We start from the raw sequence: 14188 nt of genomic DNA on the forward strand, positions 1-14188 counted from the left end.
ATATGCACTTCTTGTTGAATGGCATATGTACACAACAGATGTCCTCTATTACTGATAATTCTAAGTAATAATGAACGTATTCAGCAGCTGAGCTCCATAAAAACATTTGTAATGCTAAATGGCTCTATCTTATTCATTATCATTATGAAAACATTAAAAGCATAACAAGTAGATGCATACTATAAGTTTATATAAACATCAAGGGATCTTGTGTTTGGGAGTCTTGACTATTTAGAGTTTGGACTGCTTGTATTACTTTATATACTTAACCTTCCATTTTTTCCCCTTCTTTAAACTTAGGTAAACAATAGTAAATTATTTACAGTCTGCTATGAACATATATGTAAGATTAAATGAATGATAAGTATTCATGAGAGCTTTTTCTTTCTGATAACAGTAATATTAAAAAATAAATCTAATACATTGTACCAAATTTAAAGTTGCTTGCTATGCCAAAAACTTGCTTCAACTTCTCAAAAAAGTAAGCAAGAATCACATTTGTGGTTACAAATTGAACATCTTGCTCAGGTCAAATCATAAAGTAATTTCCAGAACTAACTGGAATTAATAGTGGTGGCAGAGGAATGAGTCAGTACTGTAATGCAAAAGCTGTGTTTCATTAAGCAGACTCTAAAGGTACAAGACACCATTCATTAAGCCTCTCTGGACTAATGGAGATACAACTATTAATTGCATTTATCAAACCAGGAACCATCCTAAGACGAGCCTTCCTTTTCAGAAACAGATTTCTTTTTCCAGCTTAATTACAGTTAAATTAATTTGGTGGCTCCGATATTAACAGCACAAGAGACTAACCGTTTAAAAAACAAACTTACTTAAGAGATTTGTTCCTGTTCTTGATATAACCTAAATATTGTTAATGCACTGAACATTCGTCACTCATTCATTCATCCATTCATTCAATTTAAGGAAAGCCCAAGTCCAACTGACTCTGGGTGCTTTACATTATGAAAAAGTCAGGACATTAGAAAAAGAGAAATAGAAGAAATGCATCAAGAAAACCCATACAAAACATTAAAAGAAAAAATCTTACCATGGCTCACCCACCATTCTGCCCCAAGGCCTGGGAGAACAGCCAAATTATTGATGCCTTTCAGAACATTATCAGCATGGAAACCATATGAAACTCTGGGGGGAATGCTGTTCCAGAGGGTAAGGGTCACGACAGAAAAGGCATGTCTCTGAGGACCCAACAGGTGACACTTTTTAATTAAGGGGACCCCAAGTATACCTACTCTGCTGGATTTTAGTGGATGGGCAGACACTATTAGAGATGGGTAGTCCCTCAAATAATCAGGCCTTATACCATGAAGGTCATTATAGATAATAACCAGCATCTTGAATTGTACCCAGAAGTCAACTGGCAGTCAGGGCAGCTCACAGAGCAATGGTGTCACATGGCTATACTGTGGCATACCCATCGCTGCTTGCACTGCTACATTCTGGGTCCACTGTAGCTTCTGTGTAGTCCTCAAGGTCAGCCCCATGTAAAGTGCATTGCATTTGTGAGGTGAGTAGGGCAAGAGCGACCATCTGAAGGGACACTGATCGGAACTGATGCATCAGACAAATCTGTGTAAAGGCCTTCTTGGCCACCTGCTCCTTGAACAGAAGTTCAAGATGATTCCCAGGTTGTACATCAGACTCAAATAAAAAGTACAACCCCATCCAAGACTAACATAGAAGATCCCTCAGTCTCAGGGCCCCAAAAACACACAGCTATTCAGTCTTACCAGGATTGAGCCTAAGTCTGTTCATCCCCATCCAGACTCCACAGCCTCCAGAAACTGGGACCATACATCGACACCAACACTGACAGCAGAAATCTCAACTGTTCCCTAATGCCCAACCTCAACCAGAGAGCTTCACATCTGGTTATTTATAGTACAGAGCATCTAAGAGCCTTCAATGACTCATGGATGAAAACAGCCCCTCCAGCCCCTGTTCACTAGTATCACAGTACTACTTTAGATATACTAATTGCCAGGTAGCTGTTATAACAAATTAGTTGTTCTAAATCTTTTTCCTAATCTGGGTACCCTCCAGCCATCCAGGCCAAGGTTGAGAATTCTGGAAGTTGAAGTCTACATATCTGGATGTTCCTTAAGCTGAAAAACAGTATGCTAAATCAACAGTGGGCAAGCTTTTAATTGCTAGGTGCTACACTTTTTTGAAGTTATCAAAGATTACATTGGTAGGGGCAATGACACAATGTAAATGAGCAGAGCTAGGGTTTCATCAAGGTTTTTGTTTCGTTTTGCTTTTTAATGGCCTGAAGCTTACTCTATGGCTTACATACTTTTTTTACTTGCTGTCAAAATCAGAAAAAGAAATCACACAGCCATTAATTGGTAAGACATTTTCGGGGGCCTCTGGGAATCATTAAAAGAGTGTTGGCTTTTCCCAGTCTTGCTGTAAACCCGAGAGCACGCTATGGGGACTCTCACAAATGAATGCCTATTTGGATATGGCCAATCACAGGACATGTCAGATCCCCCGATCAAAGGTTTCACAGAAACCCTTATCAGGGCATCTCCCATCATTACATTCTCTCATGTTGCCAGATGGGAGGGGGTGCAAAGTTGGAGTGTAAAGTGGGTTATTATGGCTATGGAGCACATCAAGGACGCGGGGTTGAGATACGGTAGGAATACCATCTGGATGGGAGGGGGAGTGACATGCTTCGTGGGAAAGGGGACTAACTAAGGGAATGTAGTTTTAAATCAGGTTTGAGCGGGAAATCTTTATTCACAGCTTGCCTTCTGTACCGTTCGTTACGCTTCATTAAAACAGTTCAAAGAGATCCAGCTTCTTGATTGTGTATGTGTGAATGCTTGAATGATCAGGTGCTGACAGGACACTTATTTACTAGGCTGGAGCTTGGTTGGGAATTGGTTCTTTTCTGAGTCCTTTTAAGGATTTCTACTAAAATATTGAAGGTCTATGATTGATTGTCCTCCTGATATTTAAACATTAGTAATTGGAGATGTATAACAAAACATTCTGAACTGTAGTGCTGTTTGTTGTTTATTGGTTTAGTCGCTTCCGACTCTTCGTGACTTCATGGACCAGCCCACGCCAGAGCTTCCTGTCGGTCGTCAACACCCTCAGCTCCCCCAGGGACGAGTCCGTCACCTCTAGAATATCATCCATCCATCTTGCCCTTGGTCGGCCCCTCTTCCTTTTGCCTTCCACTCCCCCTAGCATCAGCATCTTCTCCAGGGTGTCCTGTCTTCTCATTATGTGGCCAAAGTATTTCAGTTTTGCCTTTAATATCATTCCCTCAAGTGAGCAGTCTGGCTTTATTTCCTGGAGGATGGATTGGTTTGATCTTCTTGCAGTCCAAGGCACTCTCAGAATTTTCCTCCAACACCACAGTTCAAAAGCATCGATCTTCCTTCGCTCAGCTTTCCTTATGGTCCAGCTCTCGCAGCCATATGTTACTACAGGGAACACCATTGCTTTAACTATGCGGGCCTTTGTTGTCAGTGTGATGTCTCTGCTCTTAACTATTTTATCGAGATTTGTCATTGCTCTTCTTCCAAGGATTAAGCGTCTTCTGATTTCCTGACTTCAGTCAGCATCTGCAGTAATCTTTGCACCTAGGAATACAAAGTCTTTCACTGCTTCTACATTTTCTCCCTCTATTTGCCAGTTATCAATCAAGCTGGTTGCCATAATCTTGGGTTTTTTGAGGTTTAGCTGCAAACCAGCTTTTGCACTTTCTTCTTTCACCTTCATCATAAGGCTCCTCAGTCCCTCTTCACTTTCAGCCATCAAAGTGGTATCATCTGCATATCTGAGATTGTTAATGTTTCCTCCAGAGATTTTAACTCCAGCCTTGGATTCCTCAAGGCCAGCTTGTTGCATGATGTGTTCTGCGTACAAGTTGAATAGGTAGGGTGAGAGTATACAGCCCTGCCGTACTCCTTTCCCAATCTTAAACCAGTCCGTTGTTCCGTGGTCTGTTCTTACTGTTGCTACTTGGTCGTTATACAGATTCTTCAGGAGGCAGACAAGATGACTTGGTATCCCCATACCACTAAGCACTTTCCACAATTTGTTATGGTCCACACAGTCAAAGGCTTTAGAACAGTCAATAAAACAGAAATAGATGTTTTTCTGAAACTCCCTGGCTTTTTCCATTATCCAGTGGATATTGGCAATTTGGTCTCTAGTTCCTCTGCCTTTTCTAAACCCAGCTTGTACATCTGGCAATTCTCGCTCCATGAATTGCTGAAGTCTACCTTGAAGGATCTTGAGCATTACCTTACTGGCATGTGAAATGAGTGCCACTGTTCGATAGTTTGAACATTCTTTAGTGTTTCCCTTTTTTGGTATGGGGATATAAGTTGATTTTGTCCAATCTGATGGCCATTCTTGTGTTTTCCAAATTTGCTGGCATATAGCATGCATTACCTCGACAGCATCATCTTGCAAGATTTTGAACAGTTCAGCTGGGATGCCGTCGTCCCCTGTTGCCTTGTTATTAGCAATGCTTCTTAAGGCCCACTCAACCTCACTCTTCAGGATGTCTGGCTCTAGCTCACCGACCACACCGTCAAAGCTATCCCCGATATTGTTATCCTTCCTATACAGGTCTTCTGTATATTCTTGCCACCTTTTCTTGATCTCTTCTTCTTCTGTTAGGTCCTTGCAATCTTTGTTTTTGATCATACCCATTTTTGCCTGGAATTTACCTCCAATGTTTCTAATTTTCTGGAAGAGGTCTCTTGTCCTTCCTATTCTATTGTCTTCTTCCACTTCCGCGCATTGCTTGTTTAAAAATAATTCCTTATCTCTTCTGGCTAACCTCTGGAATTTTGCATTTAATTGGGCATATCTCCCCCTATCACTGTTGCCTTTTGCTTTCCTTCTTTCCTGGGCTACTTCTAGTGTCTCAGCAGACAGCCATTTTGCCTTCTTGGTTTTCTCTTTCTTTGGGATGTATTTTGTTGCCGCCTCCTGAACAATGCTGCCAACTTCTGTCCAGAGTTCTTCTGGGACCCTATCTACTAAGTCCAGTCCCTTAAATCTATTCTTCACCTCCATTGCATATTCCATAGGAATATTAGTGAGCTCATATCTAGCTGATCTGTGGGTCATCCCTAATCTCTTTTGTCTGATCCTAAATTGTGCAAGAAGTTCGTGATCTGAACTACAGTCAGCTCCAGGCTTTGTTTTTACCGACTGTATAGATGTCCGCCACCTTTGGCTGCAAAGGATGTAATCAATCTGATTTCGGTGTTGTCCATCTGGTGAAGTCCATGTATAAAGCCGTCTCTTAGGTTGTTGGAAGAGAGTGTTTGTTATGCAGAGTGAATTGTCTTGGCAAAATTCTATCAGCCTATGTCCTGCTTCATTTTGTTCTCCCAGGCCATACTTACCTGTAATTCCAGGTGTCATTTGACTGCCCACCTTAGCATTCCAGTCTCCTGTGATGAAAATAACATCTCTTTTAGGCGTGTTGTCCAGTAGGTGCTGCAGATCCTCATAGAACTGCTCTACTTCAGCTTCTTCAGTATTTATGGTCGGGGCGTATATTTGGATCACTGTGATATTAGATGGCTTGCCCTGAATTCGAATTGAGATCATTCTGTCGTTTTTTGGGTTGTATCCAAGCACTGCTTTAGCCACTTTACTATTAATTATGAAGGCTACTCCATTTCTTCTGTGGTCCTCTTGTCCACAGTAGTAGATCTGGTGGTCATTTGATGTGAAGTGGCCCATTCCAGTCCATTTCAGTTCACTGATGCCCAGAATGTCTATCCTTAATCTTGACATCTCACCAATAACCACATCCAATTTGCCCTGGCTCATAGATCTTACATTCCAGGTTCCAATGGTGTGTTGATCCTCAGAACATCGGATTCGCCATTCACCACCAGCACCGTCGGCTGCTAGCCGTCCTTTCGGCTTTGAGCTAGCTGCGTCATCACGTCTGGGGCTAGTTGAGCTCATCCTCTGTTCCTCCCCAGTAGCATTTTGACCATCTTCTGACCTGGGGGTCTCATCTTCCGATGGTATACCGACATATCTCTGGTTGTACTGATCCATTTAGTTTTCACGGCAAGAATACTGGGGTGGATTGCCATTACCTTCCCCAGGGATCGCATTTAGTCTGACCTCTCTGTCATGACCTTCCCGTCTTGGGTGGCCCTTCACGGTTTAGCTCATGGCATCATTGAGGTGCTCAAGCTCCAGCACCACAACAAGGTAACGATCCTTTGCTGAAGGAACTGTAGTGCATAGAACTGAATTGTCCGAAATGCCTTCTCAAAAAGTGGGATCGAAACCACTGGTTGCTAGGAAAGGGGAAATCATGAAAAACTGTCCAGGGTAATTCTTACAATCTGTTACTTTCAGGACATTCAGAGAAGGGATACTATTTAAGTCCTTCCCCAAGCAAACCCTCCCACTCATTCTCACAGCCTAGAGAGCCTTCCTTTTAAAATTTCAGAAACAATTTGTAAAATTCAGTAAATATCTGTGGGGAAGGGACAGAGGAAAAAATAAAGAACTTTCTCTCCATGATACTTAACATTTTGGGATTCAATACCTGAATGTTTCAGGAGTATTTTGTCAGCGCACACTGTGCTTTTTAGTTGCAAAAATGATTTCTTGGACTGCTTCTGGAAATCACGGTATGACATGAGATTCTAAATAACCACAGAGAGGCCAGTGGTAAATGTAAATCACTTTTACTAGCTTTGCTTTCTAACAGAATGCTACTCTTTGAAATGCCTCTCTACTTTCAAGATGTGTATGTTACTGTCACCAAAGGAAGAACAGAAACCCTATGGTCATAGCACATCAAATATAACTCCTTTGATTCTGGCTATTACTTGGAAAATAAAAACTGAACTTTTAATTCAGTGACAACAATGATGCATTTCACAGGCTACGTGAAATCAGAACTTTTTAAAAAAAATTAAGGATTTTGATTGCAATAGTAAAAACTAATACAAAACCAAACTTAAAGAAATGAAAGAATAAAAAGTGCAAGAAAAAAGAATTAATTAATCCAAATTAAAATAGAATAAGAAAGAAAAGAGAAAGCTAAAGTGCAAAAAGAAAAAAAAGGAAAGAAAAAAGATACAAGAAAAATAGAAAAGAAAGAAAAAAGATATAAAGAAGTGGTTTTCAATCTTCTTTACAGTTGTTATAAATTTATAAATTTACCACTTTCTCCAAAGTTATATCATGACACTCTTCTTTCTATAATCTATCCTACCTAATTGTCAAAACCACAGATCATAAATTCATTTTTTTCTGTTTTACACAAAAAGTCCATAAGGGGTTTCTAGTCAGCGATAAACATATTGTCTTTTCTCTAATCAGACAGATCAATCTGACCATCTCAGCAAGTTCTATCATCTTCACCAACCATTCCTCTCTTGTAGATCTTGTCAAATCTTTCCATCTTTGTGTGTACAATAATCTCGCTGCTGTTATCATATATTAAAAAAAAAAAGTTCCATGACTTTTTTCCAACTGTTTATTCATCAGTCCCAAGAGGAAAACTTCTGGTTTCAGTTGTATATTAATCTTTAATATCCTCTGAATCAGTGTATGCATTTGAACCCAAAATCTTCTAGCTTTTTTGCATGTCCACCAAGCATGATAAAATAATCCTTCTTGTTCAAATAAAGCATCCTTTTTCCAAATCACTCTCTTGGATTATCATTTTGTAGTTCCACTTCCAGTACTTTCTCTGTCTTGTCAGACAAAATTTGCTCCACATCTGTCATTCCCTCCTTAACATCTTTTGGACATAATCTATTCATAGAATCAGACATTACTGACACTGTTGATACTGTAGCTACTAATTTCTCGCTCCATTCTTCAAAGATCTCCTTTAATATTTCCAATGTTATGACATTTTTCTGTCATTCTGTAAGTCCCAGTACTGACACCAAAAGCAGACTTGTATTTTTTTTTCCTTCTGCTTGGAATCTTTAGTCCCCTCTAGTGTCCAGCTTCTAAAATCATAGTTATAAAATCTTTGTTATGAGCCAAGACAGTCAAAATAATTCTGGTTCCCATGAGGAGCTATTTATTCATTTATCCCATGAGAAGCTAGATAATTCCAAAAACTTATAGTAAAAGTCAATATTCCAAATTTAGCTGGACCCTTAATCTGTTCGTAACTTTTTTAGATCAAAACCTTATTTAGCTTTTTGCTGTTTATTTCAAATTCTTTTAAGTTCTTAAGCTTGTAATTGATTTTTCTTTTGTTCAAAGTTGAAGCTAAATTCACCCCGTGACTTTTCAAACTTGTCGTTCCGAAGGTCTCTAACAGCTTTAAGATGGTTAATAGATAATTTCTGACAGTGATTAGAAAGTGAGGGTTGCGAACTTAAGTGTCCTTCAAAAGGCTTTGGAAAGGATTAGCCAAGATGGCTAATCCTTTCATCTCCCATGCTCAAACCTGTGAAAGGTTGCAGTCCTATGGTCTTCTTGCAAGGAGCAGCCATCTAGAGCACATGTGGGTAATTTCCTGTCCTCTCCTTATCCAGAGAGATTACAAAGAACCAGTCTACTCACCGGTTCTTTGGTCTTTGCCACGGTCATCTGCTCCACTTTTACAAAGACATCTTCAGTTTGCCATACCTTCACCAGAAGTCCATGAAATCAGAACTCTCTGAGGCTTCAGAGTCTCTTGAGGAAATACCGCCAAAAATGGCTGATTTTATTTGTGAGATAGGGAGGTTAAGAGGCAAAGTAGGTATAATAAGCATTGTAAAGATTTAAGATACCATTCTACAACTTAAAAAAAATCCCCCAGAAATAGAGTCCTGCCCTATTTTTCAAATGCCACTCTTAGCATATAGCACAAAAACCTTCTACAGTGCTCCAACTAAAAGAAATAGTGTATCTTAGTCTACAGCTGAATTGAACACTGGATTAAAATCACTTTATCAACAGCACAAAACAGCATACCATTTCATATCTACACGTAGTCCTCGCTTAACAACCTTTTGTTCAGCGACTGTCCAGAGTTACGACAGCACTGAAAAAAACAACTTATGGCTGTTCCTTGAATCTATGACCATCACAGCATCCCCTAGTCACATGATCATGATTCGGGCATTTGGCAACTGTCATGCATTTACGGTTTTTGCACAATACTGCAGTCATATGATCCCCATTTTTGACCTTCCCAGTCAGCTTCCAATAAGCAAAATCAATAGGGAACCATGTTATTCGCTTAATGACCACGTGGCTTGCTTAATGACCATGTGATTTGCTTAACAACCACATCAGTTAGCAACCTAAATTCTAGTCCCAATTGTTGTCATTAAGTGAGGACTATCTGTATTAATGTTATTCATTATCTAAGTACAGAAATGTTGAAATTAAACATTAGTCCTGTCCTAACAGTCAGAAATCATGCTGAGACGTGGAGTAGGTCTCTAGTGTTTATTACTGCTACATAAGACAGAATCCTAACAAACTGAAGAAGCGTGGGAAAACCCAGACAGATAACCCCCAAAAGTTAAGGCGGGCCTGGTCTGTGTCTCTTTGAATGGCTGCTTAACTCCTCAGTACTACACATGCATTTTCCCCCCTGGATAGAGGCCCCCTCCTGCTCACCAACAGTGCTCATGACAAGTCCATTCTATAAACAAAATCTGATTTAATTTTTCTTGATGAAGGGTTCTCTCTAATAAATTTCTCCAGGATTCCTGTTACTATATGAATATAGAACTTGGCAGTAAACAGTTCAGATGATACTTTGCAAATAAATTTCATACCTCTTTTAGCTTGCATCATCACATTTAGTCTACCATATTTCATATTAAAAATGTGAAATAAAAAAAATCAATTAATTCTCAATGTAAAATAAAAAATGAATTAATTCCATAAGCAGTATAAGCACTATATCCAAGTAAATCAGGAAAACACTGTATAGAAATCAATACTAATTTCCTTTTCATTTGTACAATCATTATTAAGATTTGTTTTTAGTAACTACACAACTTTAAGCGTATTTGCTCAAAAGTGAGGCTAGCTGAAGGTAATGGGAACATTTCTAGTAAATGTTCTTAAAGCCCAAAGCTTATTTTTTAAAGCCGCTTGAATTCAAGTGATGGATTTAAAATATAATAATTGATCTCTTGAGTTTCTAGTTGTTAGGCAGTTAATTCTTTTCACAAATGGCAAGACCCTGAACCAAGCTTTCAAAAATTATCGTTCCCCCCCCCCCGCACAAAAGTGGTAATTAAAAAAACCCCTTTCATTCAAAACAATGCTTGGGTGCTTAGTGCTTTCTATGAAGGCACCAGCAATTTAAAACATATCTAAATAGTAACAATTTATGTAAAATCGTTAAGCAGTCATCAGAAATACAAAAGCATAGTACAGCTGGTAGAAGAGCTCTGATTTTGCAAATGCTCAGTATGTTTTGTAGTTTGATCCTATGCATATTTATTCAAATGAATTTACAGAATTTAGTCCATGCGCACAAAACATCAGGATTCTGAAAAGCAAAATATAGCAGATTCTTGTCTGGTTTTGTAACGTGACTTATCAATAGGGTGATATAAGCTCTGATAACTGAGCTTGCAGAAGCAGATTGGCATACCTCTCCTCTGCAGAGCGGACACTCCTGTCATAACCAGTGCTACACAGAGGCCCTGGAAGACTGAGATCTGCAATCACACTCCTAGGTATACAAACATTAGCTTCCACTGTTTCAGAAATCAACTAGTATCTACAGTCTGAATTACTGAAAGGCAGAGCTACAAAAATCCGGGCAACCAAGAGAGGGCAGCAAAGACATAATAAAACTCTAACTCTTTGCTGCCATCTAGTAGCTGACCGGATTTTTGCAGCTCAGATCTGGTAGCTCTACTGAATGGGAAAAATGAATTAGATCAATTATTTCAAAATGACGCTTTGTGTGTGGTGTTCTAAATCACCTTGATATAAACGTCCGTACCCCTTTTAATTCAAAATGTTCGAAACTTAAACATATACAGAAACTTGTAGTCAGAATGAGTTGGCAGCAGGAATAGTCTTAGTACTTTAAGACCTCAGAATTACAATGATCACATATGAGAATCATACTGCTGGTTAAAACCTTCACAAATACGTAACAAGGCCACCACCTAGTGGTCTGATAGAAAATAAATGTTAAAAAAAAATCTTTTTATATTTCCTGGGGGAAAATGTAACATTTTTTTAATTATATAAATGGATTTTAAGAAATCATATTTCCTACATAAGCAATAAAATGAATTAATTGCACAGACTTCCAGGGAAACAAAGCTAAATAAATCAATACTTTAACATACTGCAGGTTCTTTAAAAGTCATTTGAAAGATTCCAAACCACAAATCCCAAGTTAAGATAACTTTGCAGTATAAGAATTTAGATAAAACCACAGTAAGCAAAGGAGCCCTCCCTACAGAACCATGGAAAACGGGCAGAAATAGTAACCTTCCTTCACTACTCTGTTAGTAGAGAATGATTAAGGTGAACTGGCAGAAGAATGAGGATACAGCCTTGTTCTGAACTAAAGGCACCCAGAAATAGAATAAAGCTGGAAAATATGCTCTAAGTAATGTCATTCTGAAACAAATACAAATAGTGAACAGAAGTACAACCTTAACTCTAATTTCCAAACCTAATATTCAATGAGCATTAGGAGGTAAGTGTCATGAGTACTGATGGCGAGCAGGAGGGGGACTCTATCCAGGGGGGAAAACGCATGCGTAGTACTGAGGAATTAAGCAGCCATTCAAAGCGACACAGATCAGACCCGCCTTGACTTTTGGGGTTTATCTGTCTGGGTTTCCCCACGCTTCTTCAGTTTGTTAGGATTTTCTGTCTAATGTAGCAGTAATAAGACACTAGAGACCTATTCCTCATCTCAGCGTGGTTCCTGACTGTTAGGACAGTAAGTCTAGCAAGGGGGAAAAAATAAGTAATTATTTTTAAAAAGAGGAAAACAGATGAATGTATACACAATTATCTGCTCTATTACATGCTCCAAAGGCAATCTCTTGAATAAGAAGCTATCACAGTATCTTTTTAAGTTTAGCAAAATGCCTGGACCTATTTCAAGTCTATTTGAATGTAAAGCAACCAAGAAGCAAAAAAAAAAAAAAAAATCATTACAGTAATAAACAATAACACTTATGTATGTACAGTATATGTGTGTAGGTGGATGTACATAAGCCCAAATGAAGCCACATTTACAACCAACCAGGATAGAGCCCAGCTACAATGTATATTCTTTGACAGGCATTTCTCAAGAAGGTATCTAAAGAGTGCAATATTGCAAGTTGACTACTGTAATTGTAAACTTTGTTCAACATTTACTGTTAAAAAAAGCCAGCAGCTTTTTTTAAACTGCTTAATATTCAAAGAATTCAAATGAGGAACAGCAAGACTTCAGGCATATGTTACTTCTTTTTGGGTGATACATATACCTGCTGCAATTGGAATACAGTAATTAGGCAATATCACAGCTACATGGGAGATCTTGTAAAGTCTCTATGGGAAATGGGAGTTTGACAAATCTATTTCTGAAAATCAGTATTTTAAACTCCCACTGATTAAATAATAAGATCTAGCAAAAGGACCACACTTCCTTCCACAAATGTATTTAAATTGTCACTAATATAATTACTGGGTCAATACCTCAGTGATGCTTCTTTAGTAAAAAAGAAAATGTCATAATGAACCTCATGTTCTAAAGAAAAGTTTCTAGCATACTCCCAAATTTACTAGCACTATAACAGATGCCATCATAGAAATAAACTGCTTTAAGCCATTATTAATTTTCATTCACAAGAGCAGTGATACATGTCTTTAAATAGGAGGCATATATTGTATACATTTATTCTAGGATAATGCTAAAGGGTTTAACCAAAGATAAGCCACATGGACTATTGTTTATTTTTCTGTCCACTTAATCAGTCACCCATTAAAATATGAAAAATACGTATTCCAAATCCTAGACAGCATACGTTTTGGTCTTATATTCTAAAGATCTGTCAAATTAGATCCTGAACATTTTTCAGAAACTTAAATCTTTTTTATTTTCATCCAGTTTTGTAATCCAGAGCTTTATCAACTCTCATACTGGAGCTTTAATATGTGCTTAGTTTTATCTACTGCACTTGCTATTTTGCACATATTTTCTCTCATACATTAAAATGTATTGTGCTCTTCCTGAATAGTGATAAAAAGGCATCTACCTGATATTGAATGAAAATGTAATAAACCAATCTTACCTTGCCTGTGCTTTGTAAAATGGTAGTTCTTGTCCTCCACACCCTTTCCCTGCTGACAATATCTCTAGTAACATCAACTTCTGCATCAACAAAACTTCTTTGTTTAAGAGCAGTTATGTCATCATCTAAATCAGTCTTAATTGTGGCCCTTTTCTTGGCCATAATTTTGGCTTTGATAGCTGCGATTTTCTCCACAGACATGGCTTCAGATAAGGATCTAGAAAAAGATGGTTAGAAATTGGCACTGGCAGTTCAATCTTGCTGCTAAATGAATACTTCTCTGGTAAACCAGTAATCACTTAGTTTTACTGCAGAATTTCAATTCTATCAGTAGATAACTGCAGAGTAAAAGCTGTAAACAACTTGTTTTTAATCCTCCTGTGATAATTCTTTAAATACTTTTATTCATGAGTATTGGGAAGAAAATATTAACGTAACTAAGAAAATAAAATAGGAATGAAATAGGAGGGTATTTTATGATCGTTGCTTTTACCACAACACTCTTGTTCTGTAAATGATGAGATTCTCCTTATGCGTCTGTATTTAAATATGATTCCCTACCTCTAGTCTAAAATGGAAAATTCCAGTAATGTTGAATCTTTTTTTTTAAACTGGCTCTAAAGTAAAAGTTGCATAACAGAAGCATACAAGCAGTTGCCAAATCATGCAATTTAAGTAGTGAAAGCTGTATGTGCGAACACGGTTGAGTGCAAGTATTCAAAATCTGGGTGGCAAGAAACACTATTTAAGCATGACCTAACACTGAATTCTACATCATGTATACTGCAAATAATCTAAGTTGGGCAGATGAAATTACTTCCCACTGCCAAGATATTTTTAATGAATTATAAAATAATTGTTCTGTCTTCTTTTAGGACTTCAAGTGCCACAAATTACAGGTAGCCCTCAAGATAGGACCA

At 38.1% G+C, this 14188-nt stretch overlaps 1 protein-coding gene across 1 annotated transcript in view; it reads right to left on the minus strand.

Moving 5' to 3' along the window:
• Window positions 1-14188, minus strand: part of CDC73 (cell division cycle 73) — a 147241-nt gene that overhangs the window by 114770 nt on the left and 18283 nt on the right. Inside the window, exon 7 of the mRNA XM_063298401.1 lies at window positions 13269-13485. Coding sequence (XP_063154471.1) covers window positions 13269-13485 — 217 coding nt within the window. The remainder of the gene's footprint in view (window positions 1-13268; window positions 13486-14188) is intronic.

The sequence above is a fragment of the Candoia aspera genome, chromosome 3 (genome assembly GCF_035149785.1).
Source record: "Candoia aspera isolate rCanAsp1 chromosome 3, rCanAsp1.hap2, whole genome shotgun sequence".
Classification (NCBI taxonomy): domain Eukaryota; kingdom Metazoa; phylum Chordata; class Lepidosauria; order Squamata; family Boidae; genus Candoia; species Candoia aspera.